Source organism: Anomaloglossus baeobatrachus, chromosome 1 (assembly GCF_048569485.1).
Source record: "Anomaloglossus baeobatrachus isolate aAnoBae1 chromosome 1, aAnoBae1.hap1, whole genome shotgun sequence".
Classification (NCBI taxonomy): Eukaryota; Metazoa; Chordata; class Amphibia; order Anura; family Aromobatidae; genus Anomaloglossus; species Anomaloglossus baeobatrachus.
In genome coordinates, this window is record NC_134353.1 from 742571416 (window position 1) to 742587946 (window position 16531).

At 47.6% G+C, this 16531-nt stretch overlaps 1 protein-coding gene across 2 annotated transcripts in view; it reads left to right on the plus strand.

Annotated features, from left to right (window-relative positions):
* ABCB9 (ATP binding cassette subfamily B member 9) overlaps positions 1–16531 on the plus strand; it is a 116313-nt gene that overhangs the window by 24674 nt on the left and 75108 nt on the right. For both annotated transcript variants that reach the window (XM_075322997.1, XM_075323003.1), the window contains exon 3: positions 6181–6295. In XM_075322997.1, the coding sequence (XP_075179112.1) occupies positions 6181–6295 (115 nt within the window). The remainder of the gene's footprint in view (positions 1–6180; positions 6296–16531) is intronic.

A 16531-nucleotide genomic window follows, 5' to 3' on the forward strand; every position in this document is an offset into this window, starting at 1 on the left:
TAGGCATCCTCATGTGGTATACAGCCCCCATATAGCACAATGCAGACCCATATAGCATTAGGCACCCTCATGGGGTATACAGCCCGCATATAGCACAATGCAGACCCAGATAGCATTAGCCACCCTCATGTGGTATACAGCCCGCATATAGCACAATGCAGACCCAGATAGCATTAGGCACCTTCATGTAGTATACAGCCCGCATATTGCACAATGCAGACTCAGATAGCATTAGGCATCCTAATGTGGTATACAGCTCGCATATAGCACAATGCAGACCCAGATAGCATTAGGCACCCTCATGTAGTATACAGCCAGCATGTAGCACAGTGCAGACCCAGATAGCATTAGGCATCCTCATGTAGTACACAGCCCATATATAGCACAGTGCAGAGCCAGATAGCATTAAGCACCCTCCTGTAGTATACATCTCGCATATAGCACAATACAGACCCAGATAGCACAGTGCAGACCCAGATAGCATTAGGCATCCTCATGTAGTGCACAGCCCCCATATAGCACAATGCAGACCCAGATAGCAATAGGCACCTTCATTTAGTATACAGCCCGTATATAGCACAATGCAGACTCAGATAGCATTAGGCACCTTCATGTAGTATACAGCCCGCATATTGCACAGTGAGGACTCAGTAGCATTAGGCATCCTCATGTGGTATACAGCCCGCATATAGCACAATGCAGACCCAGATAGCATTAGGCACCCTCATATAGTACACAGCCCCTATATTGCACAGTGCAGAGCCAGATAGTATTAGGCATCCTCATGTAGTACACAGCACCTATATAGCACAGTGCAGAGCCAGATAGCATTAGGCATCCTCATGTAGTACACAGCACCTATATAGCACAGTGCAGAGCCAGATAGCATTAAGCACCCTCCTGTAGTATACAGCTCGCATATAGCACAATACAGACCCAGATAGCACAGTGCAGACCCAGATAGCATTAGGCATCCTCATGTAGTGCACAGCCCCCATATAGCACAATGCAGACCCAGATAGCAGTAGGCACCTTCATTTAGTATACAGCCCGTATATAGCACAATGCAGACTCAGATAGCATTAGGCACCTTCATGTAGTATACAGCCCGCATATTGCACAATGAGGACTCAGTAGCATTAGGCATCCTCATGTGGTATACAGCCCGCATTATAGCACAATGCAGACCCAGATAGCATTAGGCATCCTCATATAGTACACAGCCCCTATATAGCACAGTGCAGAGCCAGATAGCATTAGGCACCCTCGCGTAGTATACAGCCCGCATATAGCACAATATAAACCCAGATAGCACAGTGCAGACCCAGATAGCATTAGGCATCCTCATGTAGTGCACAGCCCCCATATAGCACAATGCAAACTCAGATAGCAATAGGCACATTCATGTAGTATACAGCCCGTATATAGCACAATGCAGACCCAGATAGCATTAGGCATCCTCATGTAGTACACAACTCCTATCTAGCACAGTGCAGAGCCAGATAGTATTAGGCATCCTCATGTAGTACAGAGCACCTATATAGCACAGTACAGAGCCAGATTGCATTAGGCATCCTCATGTAGTATACAGCCCGTATATAGCACAGTGCAGAGCCAGATAGCATTAGGCATCCTCATGTAGTATACAGCCCGTATATAGCACAGTGCAGACCCAGATAGCATTTGGCACCTTCATGTAGTACACAGCCCCTATATAGCACAGTGCAGAGCCAGATAACATTAGGCACAATCATGTAGTATACAGCTGCCATATCATTTAATGCACCCCCATGGTCATCTGGCCACAGTGATTGTACATACTCACTTCACCTCATTCCCCCACTGCTCCAGTCTCCTCGGCACGTCCACTGCTGTCGTTTGCTCTGACCTCTCAGCAGGCGCGCAGTGATGACGTCACTGCGCTCTGCTGTTGAGCAGTCAGAGCGCCGACAGACACAGCGGGGAGAATGATGAAAGAGAGAGCGCGCCACTCCATCTCATCATTGCTCTAAATTGTATCGGCAGTCGGCAACTGCGATGCCGATACAATTGAAAGCGCGATCCTTGGTGGGGGGAGGCCGGTGACAGCACTGGCACCGGGCTCCCTTGACCAGCGGTACGCCACTGCGGCCACCGCGAGGCCAGGGCCCTGGCATTTGACCGGGTTTGCCGGGTGCTGATGCCGGCCCTGTTCTCAGGTAATTCCATGTTACTTTTTGGGTTCGTCTGTGCGGATAAAAAAAAATAAAGGAAGCAAAATAGTGATTAAAGCAGGACAATGACACTTACAGAGCTCCCGCGCGGCTGTCACACTGCTTCTTTATCTACTCATTAAACCCTATGAATATTCATTGGCTCTGCTGCCAACCCTCTGTGACAGCATCTGTGATTGGTTGCAGTCAGACTGCGCCCACACCCTCTCTGCTGGCGTCTGTGATTGGTTGATCTTACACTAGCTGTCTGGGTCCCCGCAGTGGAGTGTAAAAATAAATAAATATTTGGAACATATGGAGTAGAGTCCCTTGTATTTTGATTCCTAGTGCAGACGAAGCAGACTGCTGGAGACTGCAACCCCAGCTGTGGACTTTATCTTGTTTGTGTATCACAATATGAGGGACCCAACTCGGCTTTTTTTAAATTAATTAAATAAATAGTTTAAAAAACAACATGGTGTCCCCTCAATTTTGATATTCAGCCAAGATATAGCAGGCAGCTTGGGGCTGGTATTCTGAAGCTGCCATGGCCCATGGTTATTGGGCTCTCCCCAGCCTAAAAATAGCAGACAACAGCCACTTCAGAATTGGTGCATCAATTAGATGCGCCAATGCTGGCACTTTTCCCTGGCTCATCCTGATTGCCATGTAGTGGTCCCTGTTAATCACAGCTGTGATTTGTCAAAAAATATCAAAGCTGCCACAAAGTCTTATTAGTAATGTGTAGGGGTCTATGAGACCCCCCTTGTACTAATCATGTCAGTAAAAAGAAACACAGAGAAAAATCCTTTATTTAACAAAAAAAAAAAAACCCCTCTTTCTCCAATTTATTAACTCTCTGCTACATCTAGAGATTGCAGTGTGCGGTCAAATAGAAATCATGACCAATCGCAGGATACTCTTCCAGGGACAGACCACTACATCCCACTTTGGCAATGCTAAACAAGGTATGGAACAGAGGGAAGGAGTTGCTGGGACCATTGAGGACTACTGGAGTACAGTATTAGAGCTGATCAGACAGGTTTTTAATATACATCTACAGCCAAGACCTGTTACATGCATTCTGGGTCTCCTGGAGGGGGGGTTGGACTTGAGTTCATCGGTGACAATTGGTATTAAGCGACTCATATCAGGCCATGAATCTGTTGGCCTGTCACTGGCTGGATCCGGCTCCTATGAGCATCAGGGAACTTAGGGAAAGAGTTAATACAGTACTTCGATTGGAGAGGGGGGTATACCTCAAAAGGAATGCACTGAAAAAGTTCTACAAGATCTGGGGGGGTGGTTGGATACTCCGAGCCTTCCCTCTTCAGCACTGCTGCAAGACAGTATGGGAGATCTGGTCCTCCTTCTCATAACTGGATATTACTTTGCTGGGACAGGGTGAACTGCAAGTGGCTGGGATTTATGTGGTTGTTTCAAAAGATGTTGGTTACCTCATATTATGGGCAGTATATTGAAATTAATATTTACTGTGTGACCTATGCTGATGTTAGTTATAGGGGGCAGGTACACTCTTTAATTTAGGTGTACTTTTTGTGACCGAATATGGGCCTTTTCTTCGTGCTGTTTTTGTGAGGAAATAGACCGTTATCTATGTTATGTAATTTTGTTGAGAAAATAAAAATGAACCTGATTTAAAAAAAGAAATCATGACCGATCACTGCGGCCGGCAGGACACACTGGCGGAGCTGCAGTTGTGAGAGCGGTGATGTCAGTGAATTCACCTGAGGTCGCAACTGTTGGTTCCCAAGATTAGGCTATGTGCGCATGTTCAATATTTGGTTCCAGGTAGACAGGATTTGCATCTCATGGCAGAAAACACGTCAAAACAGCATCTTGTTTTTGGTGCGTTTTTCTGCCAGGAAATGCAGATTTGGTACAGAAATGTCTGAAACCAACATGCACACATAGCCTAATCTGGTAATCCAGCATTGAGTTCAATGAGTTCATCTTGGAAACTGACAGCTGTGACCTCAGCTAAACTGACTGACATCACCGCTCTCACAACTGCGGCTCCGTCAGTGTGTCCCAGATGCCACAGTGATCAGTCACGTTTTCTAATGTGGCCTCACAGTGCGACCTTAGGATGTAGCAGAGACGGAATCATCCTGGGATGTTGTTCCTGTGGTTTACACAGGGGTGTTTTGGGGATTAATAAATTGGAGAAAGAGGGTTGTTTTTTGTTTTTAAATAAAGGATTTTTCTTTGTGTTTATTTCTTTTTAATTTATTTTTACTTACACAATTAGTAATGGGGGTCTCATAGACCACTAACCATTACTAATCCAGTGCTTCTTAACAGTTGTGATTTTTTGACAAATCACATCTTTCATTAACCTCTTATATTCTGATTGCCACTGCCCCAGGACAATCGGGATGAGCCAAGTAAGAGCCAGGATTGGCGCATCTAATGGATGCACCAATTCTAGGGTGGCTGTGAGCTGCTATTTTTAGGCTGGGGAGGGCCCAATAACTATGGAACTCCCCAGGCTGAGAATACCAGCCCCCAGCTATCTGCTTTATCTGTACTGGGTCTCAAACTTGGGGGGAACCGCACACAGTTTTTTAAAATTATTTATATAACTAATTTTAAAAATTCCACTTGGGCACTCCCATATTTTGATGTACAGCCCACAGCAGGGGGCTGCAGCCTCTCACCTGGGTATCAAAATACTGGGGATCGCTCATCATTTTTTCTGATTATTCATTTACTTTTACACTCCACTTTGGGGACTCAGACAGCTAGTGTGAGGGCAACCAGTCACAGACGCCAACACAAAGGGCAGGGGCGCAGTCTGACTGCAGCCAAACACAGATGCAATCATAGAGAGTGTGGGTGGGACAAGCAGTGAATATTCATAAGCTTTAATGAGCGGACCCGGAAGCAGTGTTAAAATTCAGTGAGTATAATTGACCTGTTTTCATCCCCATTTTGGTTATTTTTGCAGCTCCTTAGCCCTTTCCAACCCCATTTTATAGCACTAAAGTTAGGGTACCAATAGACTTATTTGGAGTTCGAGGTCCGAGCTGAAGTTCGGATCAGGCCAGACTTATTTTTTAAGTCCATCCAAACCCAAATATCTGCGGATTCACTCATCTCTATTTACAAGACCATTCATGGCTTCCTATATTACAGAATTGCAATGTATCTGTACATAAAAACATTTTACTGTGGCTCCATATGGCAATCATTTTTGTTTTTTGCACATCCATAGACTTCAGTGGGTGAGTATTATCTGATTTATGGATGAAACTAGTACATGGTGCAATTTTTTTCACATACAGATTCGGTTAGTGAAAAAAATTCCTCATCTGTACTGTCCCACTGAATAACATTGATCCGAGTGTGGTCCGTATTTTTTTAACAAACAACACTCAGGCTAAAACTACGGTCTTGTGAACCTGGCCTGAGGTTAAATTCCCATGATGAGTTTTTGGTGAGTTTTTGATATTGTGTATTTTTGGCATTGATAGAAATGTCATGCCCAATGTGTTTTTTTTCCTCAGCGGAAACTGACCTGTGGTGTGTGTTTTAAATTCCCAATATATCAATTTATCTTACAGGTATGCTGAATTTTATGTGTGGATTTCCTCCATAGAATTGCATTAGATGGGAAAAATCTGCAGGTAATAAAACTGTTTGTTTTTAGTGCCTTTTCCGCTGTGCAGAAATGCTGCAGAAATTCTGTAACATCAAAAACTCACCAATAGGTCATTGTGGCACGCAGCCTTAGGGGGAAAAGACTACTCAGCCTGGGCAGAAGTATATGTTCATTCAGAACTTAGAATTGGATCATGATTATGGATCAAGTCTTGGTATGTGACCGTAAAAGATTTCTGTGCATTATGTCAATTCATGATGGAATTGTTCTTTAAAAAAATTGCTTTCACAGATGGGAGCACAACCTGAAGCCTCTTGTTGAGGCTAGTTGTCAATTTATAAATGCAGTTTTCCTTTATCACAGGGGAAATATTTAGTCCGTATTACACAGGACTGGTCATAGATGGTATTGTCGTCCAAAGAAGTCTGAAGCAGTTTTCCAGCGCGGTTGTAATACTCGCAGTCCTGGCTGTGGGGAGGTAACTTTCTAACTGCTTTTTCTGGTGTGATAGTATAGTGTTCTATGTGGTTTATCAGACTCCCTGTATTATTAGGGGTTTCCTCACAAAAGATTGGTTTACTTTTAAAGGGAACCTGTCACCAGATTTTTCACTATTAAACTAAAAGTGTCACCTTCTGCAGCTCCTGGGCTGCATTCTATGAAGGTGCACCTTGGCCCTGACTCCCCTTCCAAACCCCAAAAATAACTTTACAAAACATGACCCCCACGTATGCTGTTACCTGTTTAGTTCCGGCAGCTTCCTCACCTGCTCAGTACCGATATCAAACATCAGTGCTGAGGAGGAGGAAAGAGGGCAGCTTTATGTGATTGGGGAGAATGTGTTTGTCAGTGTTCTCCTCCATCACAGGAAGTTGCCTCCACGCTTTTTAGCAAAAGTTTTTCTTGTTAAAATGTGCATCTTATAGTCCCAAAAATACTGTAGTTATAAGTCCCGTCATCATAATAAGTTATTGTATCAGATTTCAGAAACTGCATACATTAATGGACAGTTTCCTTAGAACTGATGAGACTGGTGTACTGACTTTCAGCAAAGTGAAAAGCTTATAGGGGTTGTCTAGTTAAAAGAAGTTATCATCTATCCACTGTGACCCGCACCGATTGGCACCTTATTTGCTATTGGGGTGCTGGAAAAAGCAGAGCTCAGCACTTGGCAGCCCAGCAGTCAACCCCCCACCAAGCAACAGTCATTCAGATAGGTGATATCTTTTTTTAACCGGAAAACCGCTATAAGTGTATTCATAAGTTAAACTCTGTATCTGTTCCTACCTCGATTGACAAAATCTTATGTCACGTCACTCCTAGACACTAGCCCAGAATCATCAAAGCAATTTCGCAAGAATTCTGGCTTAAATTGCTTTGAAAAGTTACATTTTTGCACAACTGGGAGTTGAACAAAAATGTTGTGACTTTTGGCGTTTTCACATTAGTTTCTCCCAGCTTCACCAAAATGGGTGTAACTGAGAGGGGACGGGGTTGTGACTCCAAGGCTCATTTAATTCATGACGAGCTGTGGCGCAACTTATACCAGAAATCTTACTGGAGTAAAATGTCAGGTGTAGTGCACGGAATCGTTTGCCACTCGTTAGATACTCCTGATTCATTAAGATGTGTGCGCTTCTTAAGGAATCTGTCACGCTCCCCGGGTCCCCTGTGCTGCCCTCCGGCTCACCTGTCACGCTCCCCGGGTTCCCCGTCTCGCTTCCCGGTTCCTTGGTCCGGTCACCGCCGCTCCCCGCTCTCCAGCACCCCTTGCCAGCGTGTCCCCAGCGTCCTGGTCCCCGCACCCGGCGTCCGTCGGCTTCACAGCCCCATCCTGGCCCTGCTGCTTCCTCCACGCAGCTTCCTGCTCTGGCTTCTGGCACTCGAGCCGCGCGCATGCGCATTAGGGCGCGCGGTCATTGACCCTGTCTTAAAGGGCCAGCGTCCATTAACAGGATATGATGCAAAACAGTTACAGGGTATAAAGGGGGTTTATGTCCAAGGGGGCGGGGCCTGATCTTCGTGTTTCTTAAGCTAGGAGTCAGGTCTCCTGGTGTATATGTGTATATACTCACCTATCTCTCTTGTAGAGCCGTGCCTGCCTCGCCATCCGGTCCAGACCGAATCCCGAACCCCGAACGCAGTCCATCTGCCATCCTGACAGTCCGTACCATCTCGGATCCCTGCGGTGAACTGTCATCTCGCTCCAAAGGTTCCGGACCCCGCCTGACATCTTCTCGGCTTCCGAACCTGAGCTGCGTCACCCGGACTACCATCAGTGACTCCGTGGTCCCAGGGACTTCTCCGTTATACTCCTGTGCACGGACTGTTCTGCTGCCTATAGTGCTCCAGCTACCGGACCCCTTACCACCATCTAGGAGTTCGGCCCAGTGGATCCACCTCCTGGGTCTGCCCGTCCACCTGGCCCTGACAGTAAGATCAGGCCATGGATCCCGCTGCAGCACTAGCAGCCGTACAGGAGGAACTCACACGCCAGCGTGAGACTCAGACCCGCATGCTGCAATTTATGTCTTCTGTGGACGCCCGCCTGAACACGCTACAAGCGGCAGTTACGTCTTCAGCATCCCGGGCCTCCACTAGTCAAGCCACGGCTCCAGCTCCCGTGGCGACTTCTTCAGATACTTCCAGACTTCGTTTGGCCTCACCACCCCGGTACGCCGGAGACCCCAAGACCTGCAGGGGATTCTTAAACCAATGCTCCCTCCATTTCACGCAGCTGCCGCATTTGTTTGCCTCTGATCTAGCCAAGGTCGCCTTCATCATGTCTCATCTAGAGGGTGAGGCACTGGCGTGGATGAACCCCTTGTGGGAGAAGGGGGATCCTGTGACCACGAACATCCAGGACTTCCTGCAGGCATTCCGTGGCACCTTTGATGAGCCCGGACGCGCCTCCGCGTCTGCTTCGTCTCTTCTCCGGTTACGTCAGGGGACTCTGACGGTGGGCCAATACGCAATCCGGTTCCGCACCTTGGCTTCGGAACTCGGGTGGAACAACGAGGCCCTAACCGCCGCCTTCTGGGAAGGACTCTCGGGGCGAATTAAAGATGAGCTGGTGGGTCGTGACGTACCGACCACCCTGGATGCCCTGATCGCCCTAGCGACTCGAGTGGACATCCGCTTTCAGGAGCGATCCAAGGAAGTGTCCCGTGAGAGACGACCGGTACGGCATTCCTCTCCTCCGCAGAAGCCCGCCGTACTTCAGTCTTCGACAGCTGGGGTCCCCGTCCACGAGCCCATGCAGATCGACAGAGTGCGGCAGTCTGAACAACGTAGAGCTGAGCGGCTCGCCAAGGGCCTCTGCTTTTACTGCGGAGAGGACACACACCTGCTATGCTCCTGTCCTGAGAGGCCGGGAAACTCCAAAGCCTAGGGTTGGTAGGAGAGGCCACCCTAGGTGCTGGGACTCTCTCAGACCCGGTTACGTGGACTGTGCAAGTGACAACGGGAGAGACGCGGTTCACGGCTGAGGCATACCTCGATTCCGGGGCAGCAGGCAATTTCATCCAGCAGGCCACGGTGGACAAGTACCAGGTGCCTGTTACTCCACTCGACAAGCCCCTCGTGATTGCCTCTGTGGATGGGAGACCCCTCTCTGACACCATCTCCTGGATCACCATGCCGGTGGAACTGCGTATCGGTGCCCTGCACACCGAGAACATCGCTCTCTATGTCCTTCCACACATGTCCCATCAAATCCTGCTGGGACTTCCCTGGTTGCGGACACACGAACCATCAGTCAGCTGGGGCACTGGCGAAATCACCCGATGGGGCTCTTCGTGCCATGAGAAGTGCCTGAAGACCATACAACCCATCCGACGACCTCCGGTTCCAGAGAACCTACCGGGGCTGCCCTCGGCCTATTGGTCCTTTGCAGACGTCTTTGACAAAAAGGAATCCGAGGTACTTCCGCCACATCGTCCTTACGATTGTGCCATCGACCTGCTCCCTGGAACAACACCACCTCGAGGACGGATATATCCATTGTCTCCAGCCGAAACAAGGGCCATGTCTACTTACATCACAGAGAGCCTGGCAAGGGGATTCATTCGGAGATCCTCCTCTCCTGCTGGAGCAGGTTTCTTCTTTGTCAAGAAGAAAGAGGGCGACTTACGCCCATGCATAGACTACCGGGGTTTGAATCAAATCACCGTAAAAAACAAGTACCCTCTGCCGCTCATCCCTGAATTGTTTGACCGGCTTAGAGGAGCTCGTGTGTTCACCAAGCTGGATCTTCGGGGTGCTTACAATCTGGTACGCATCCGCTCTGGGGACGAATGGAAGACCGCGTTCAATACGCGCGATGGGCACTATGAATACTGCGTGATGCCCTTCGGCCTGTGTAACGCCCCAGCCGTCTTTCAAGAACTGGTGAACGACGTTTTCCGGGACCTTCTTTACGTCTGTGTGGTAGTATATCTGGATGACATCCTTGTCTTCTCTCCGGACCTCCAGACCCACAGAGAGAACGTGCAGCTGGTTCTACAAAGACTGAGAGAGAATCGTCTGTACGCGAAGTATGAGAAGTGTGTCTTTGAGCAGTCTTCTCTCCCCTTCCTGGGGTACATCATCTCTGATACCGGACTGCAGATGGATCCAAAGAAGGTCTCCTCCATTCTCAACTGGCCTCCTCCTTCTGGACTGAAGGCAATCCAACGCTTCCTGGGATTCGCCAACTACTACCGCCAGTTCATCCCTCACTTCTCGGCTCTGACTGCTCCTCTCTCCGCTTTGACCAAGAAGGAGGCTAATCCAAAGGACTGGTCACCTGCGGCCGATGCCGCGTTTGGCTCGCTGAAGCGGGCATTTGCCTCCTCTCCTGTACTTCACCGTCCGGAGTTAAACCGCCAGTTCACCTTGGAGGTGGATGCCTCCTCCTCGGGAGCCGGAGCAGTGCTCATGCAGAAGTCCTCCTCCGGGAAGATGGTGACTTGCGGATTCTTCTCCAAGAGCTTCTCAGCGCCTGAACGCAACTACACCATCGGTGACCGAGAGCTCTTGGCAGTCAAACTGGCTCTGGAGGAATGGCGCTACCTTCTGGAAGGAGCAGTGTACCCCGTTATCATTTACACGGACCACAAGAACCTAGAATACCTGCGGTCTGCTCAGCGACTGAATCCACGGCAAGCCAGGTGGTCCTTATTCTTTGCCAGGTTTGATTTCCAGCTCCATTTCCGACCCGCGGACAAGAATGTACGCGCTGATGCCTTGTCCAGGTCTTTCATGCCCATGGAGCAGGAGGAGGAGACTACCCAACCCATCATCTGTCCTAGCAAAATCATTCCGGTGGCCCCTGTCACCCTGGCCCAGATACCGCCCGGGAAGACCTATGTCTCTGAGACAGACAGGCAAAAAGTGTTACACTGGGGTCATGCCTCGAAAACAGCCGGTCATGCTGGTCAGAAGAGAACATGGGGTGCGATTGTACGCCATTACTGGTGGCCATCCCTTCGCACGGACGTCGCTGCTTTTGTCTCTGCCTGCTCTTCTTGTGCCAGGAACAAGACGCCCAAACACCTGCCATATGGCCGTCTTCTGCCTCTGCCGATACCTTCAGTTCCGTGGCAACACATAGCGATGGACTTTATAACAGACTTGCCATTGTCCTCCGGACACACAGTCATCTGGGTCGTGCTGGATCGATTCTCTAAAATGGCTCATTTCGTCCCTATGGCTGGATTGCCCTCTGCTCAGGAACTCGCGGACGCCTACATACATCACATCTTCCGCTTGCATGGCTTTCCATCTCACATCGTATCCGATAGAGGAACTCAGTTCACCTCCCGCTTCTGGAGGGCTCTCTGCAACCATCTGGGAGTGACTCTGGACTTTTCATCTGCATACCATCCTCAGTCTAATGGCCAAGTGGAGAGGGTCAATCAAATATTGACCTCTTTCTTACGTCACTATGTCAACGCCCATCACGACGACTGGTCCACGCTTCTTCCTTGGGCTGAATTCTCCCATAACCACCACATCAGTGAGTCGTCCTCCAGCTCTCCCTTCCATGTCGTTTACGGACTTCAGCCCTCCGTCCCATTGCCTATATCCCCTTCTTCGGATGTCCCTGCTGCTGATACTGTAGCCCATGACTTTGCAACCATTTGGGACTCTGTCAAGGCGTCCCTTGGGCGTGCTTCCCTGCGGATGAAAAGACACGCAGACAAGAGACGTCTGGATCCTCCGTGTTTTTCTCCTGGAGATCTCGTCTGGCTTGCATCCAAGTACGTCCGATTGAAGATACCGTCCTACAAGCTGGGTCCTCGCTACATCGGGCCGTTTAAAGTCCTCAACAAGATCAATGAGGTCTCCTACAAGCTACAGCTCCCGGCCACGATGAGGATACCCAACTCATTCCACGTCTCCCTGCTCAAGCCGGTTGTCCTGGGTCCCTTCTCCGCTGCTGCCAGTTCGGCTCCTCCACCTATTGCCGATGACGACATCTATGCGGTAAGGGATATCGTGGCCATGAAGACCGTACGGGGTCAACAGTTCTTCCTGGTGGACTGGGCAGGGTATGGTCCTGAGGATAGGTCCTGGGAGCCCCGGGAGAATGTGGGTACTCCGCTGATCCGTGCCTTCCTGTCCCGGTTGCGGGGAGAGGGCCGTGGGGGGGGGGGTACTGTCACGCTCCCCGGGTCTCCTGTGCTGCCCTCCGGCTCACCTGTCACGCTCCCCGGGTCCCCCGTCTCGCTTCCCGGTTCCTTGGTCCGGTCACCGCCGCTCCCCGCTCTCCAGCACCCCTTGCCAGCGCGTCCCCAGCGTCCTGGTCCCCGCACCCGGCGTCCGTCGGCTTCACAGCCCCATCCTGGCCCTGCTGCTTCCTCCACGCAGCTTCCTGCTCTGGCTTCTGGCACTCGAGCCGCGCGCATGCGCATTAGGGCGCGCGCGGTCATTGACCCTGTCTTAAAGGGCCAGCGTCCAATAACAGGATATGATGCAAAACAGGTACAGGGTATAAAGGGGGTTTATGTCCAAGGGGGCGGGGCCTGATCTTCGTGTTTCTTAAGCTAGGAGTCAGGTCTCCTGGTGTATATGTGTATATACTCACCTATCTCTCTTGTAGAGCCGTGCCTGCCTCGCCATCCGGTCCAGACCGAATCCCGAACCCCGAACGCAGTCCATCTGCCATCCTGACAGTCCGTACCATCTCGGATCCCTGCGGTGACCTGTCATCTCGCTCCAAAGGTTCCGGACCCCGCCTGACATCTTCTCGGCTTCCGAACCTGAGCTGCGTCACCCGGACTACCATCAGTGACTCCGTGGTCCCAGGGACTTCTCCGTTATACTCCTGTGCACGGACTGTTCTGCTGCCTATAGTGCTCCAGCTACCGGACCCGTTACCACCATCTAGGAGTTCGGCCCAGTGGATCCACCTCCTGGGTCTGCCCGTCCACCTGGCCCTGACAGAATCAAGAGCGTCATACTTCGACATGCCCCTCATCAAGACGGACAAGAAAATCATTGGCCTTGATTCATGTGTACTGAGTTTGAGTTTAGGAGTTTGGGTCATGATTTCATCTAGGCACTCATTTTCAACTGCAGATTTTTCTGTAAAACATTTTAGTTGAGAGCCTTAATACTATTCAGTGTTTGACATTATGCTCAGGGCTATACAATGTGAACAGTCTGTGCCTGCTCTTTTAACCACCATGAGATATATTGTGACATTATCATTGACAAAAGGATCTAACATTAGGCTACAATATACATGAAGAAATAAGTACTTTGACCTCCCTGTAAATTTAAGGATACCATCACTTGTCTTCATAGACAGGTTACAGTTGACTCTATGACTAAGGCCAGGTTCGCATGAGCGTACTTCATGGTCCGTATACGGGCTGCAATACCTGGACTGTCCACACGTCTCCAAATCTGGATTTACAGCCTAATAGACACATTTGAGGCAGTAAGTTTGGGTTGAAAAACCCACTCCCGTCCTCATCTGGACTGGAAAATATGCTTTGTAAACCCAGCCCTGATATTTTTATGACTGATAGTCTGCATAAAAACATAAGACACGTCATATTGTGGACCAGATTGATGAACAATTCACATGTAAAGTGCCATGGAATAAATGGCGCTATAATAATAAATAATAATAACAACCTGGTCTATTCAAGCGAATGAGTCTGTGGAAAAAAAAAACAGATCTCACATCATTGAATTTATGCGCTCTTCAATTTCACTTATTTGTAGAAGAAGTTTATGAAACTTCCATTATTTCTTTCTTCCGTATAAAATAAGTGATGATACATGGCTTGTACAAAATGTTGCACTGAAACAAAAAGAAAAACAGATAAAAAAACGGATAAACTTGAAAAAATAAATAAATAATAGTAAATAAATAATACTAGAAAAAAAGCTGATGAGTGAATTTGACCTGAAGATTCAAATAGTCACCAAAAGAAAGTTAGCACAATACAAATGAGTGCAACAATTTTTTTTTCTAAGGCTGCGTTCATACATTGTCAAGCAGTTTTTTTCCAGACCTATTTACATTATAATTACGAAAACGGTAGAACAATGGTGCATGGCGAAAAAACCCACATCACGGCCACAATGTGTGAATACTGCCTAGATGGATGGTGTGATTTAAAGAAGCACTCCCATCAAAGTTTTTATCCTGTTAATAGATTGTGGTCATCATAGTATACAGTGCTGTAAGCTTACAATTGCTCATTTTGCTCTTCTACTCAGTTAATTCTTCCCTTTTCCATTAAGTCTATGACATCACATGATTAACAACAGACTAGCTGAATCCTTCTAAGTGTTATATAGAACCAGGAAGTCTATTTTACCTCCATGAGTTATCATTAGAACAACAAATTGTTTCCAGTGACCTAGATTTGTAGTTCTTTTGATGACTTATGCAGGGAAAAGAGACTTCCTGTTTCTACATAGAGTTTAGAAGGATTCAGCTCAGTGGTGGATATATCATTGATGCAACCTATGCAGCCGCACAAGGGTCCAGGAGGTAAGGGAGCCCACATCCAGCTCCAAAGCAGAGAAAAAGTACATTATCATGAGCTATTGAACTGTAAAGGCACCATATATTGTTCTTGCACAGGGGCCATCTTCAGTCCGTGTCTGCCACTGATTCAGCTAGTCTGTTTTTAATCACGTCATGTCATGGACCTAATGAAAAAGAAAAGAGATGACTGGGCAAAAGGGCAAAATGAGCAATTATAAGTACACAGTGCTATATGATATGCAGACTGCAATATACAGTGCCTTGCGAAAGTATTCGGCTCTCTTAAATTTTTCAACCTTTTCCCACATTTCAGGCTTCAAACATAAAGATAAAATTTTTAATGTTATAGTGAAGAATCAACAACAAGTGGGACACAATTGTGAAGTTGAACGAAATGTATTGCTTATTTTAAACTTTTTTAAAAAATAAATAACTGAAAAGTGGGGCTTGCAATATTATTCGTCCCCTTTAAGTTAATACTTTGTAGCGTCACCTTTTGCTGCGATTACAGCTGCAAGTCGCTTGGGGTATGTCTCTATCAGTTTTGCACATCAAGAGACTGAGGTTCTTGCCCATTTTTCCTTTGCAAATAGCTCCAGCTGAGTGAGGTTGGATGGAGAGCATTTGTGAACAGCAGTTTTCAGCTCTTTCCACAGATTCTCGATTGGATTCAGGTCTGGACTTTGACTTGGCCATTCTAACACCTGGATACGTTTATTTGTGAACCATTCCATTGTAGATTTTGCTTTATGTTTGGGATCATTGTCTTGTTGGGAGAGAAATCTCCATCTCTGTCAGGTCTTTTGCAGATTCCAACAGGTTTTATTCAAGAATGGTCCTGTATTTGGCTCCATCCATCTTCCATCAATTTTAACCATCTTCCCTGTCCCTGCTGAAGAGAAGCAGGCCCAAACCATGATGCTGCCACTACCATGTTTGTCAGTGGGGATGGTGTGTTCAGGGTGATGAGCTATGTTGCTTTTAAGCCAAACATATGTTTGGCATTGTGCCCAAATAGTTGATTTTTGGTTTCATCTGACCAGAGCTTCTTCCACATGTTTGGTGTGTCTCCAGGTGGCTTGTGGCAAACTTTAAACAACACTTTTTTATGGATATCTTTGAGAAAAGGCTTTCTCCTTGCCACTCTTCCATAAAGGCCAGATTTGTGCAGTGTACGACTGATTGTTGTACTATGGACAGACTCTCCCACCTCAGCTGTAGTTCTCTGCAGTTCATCCAGAGTGATCATGGGCCTCTTGGCTGCATCTCTGATCAGTCTTCTCCTTGATTGAGATGAAAGTTTGGATGGACGGCAGGGTCTTGGTATATTTGCAGTGTTATGATACTCCTTCCATTTCAATATGATCGCTTGCACAGTGCTCCTTGGGATGTTTAAAGTTTTGGAAGTCTTTTTGTAACCAAATCCGGCTTTATACTTCTTCATAACAGTATCATGGACCTGCCTGTTGTGTTCCTTGGTCTTCATTATGCTATCTGCGCTTTAAACAGAACACTGAGGCTATCACAGAGCAGGTGCATTTATACGGAGACTTAATTACACACAGGTGGGTTATATTTATCATCAGAAGTCATTTAGGACAACATTGGATCATTCAGAGATCCTCAATGAACTTCTGGAGTGAGTTTGATGCGCTGAAAGTAAAAGGGCCGAATAATTTTGTACGCCCCACTTTTCAGGTATTTATTTTTTTAAAAATTTAA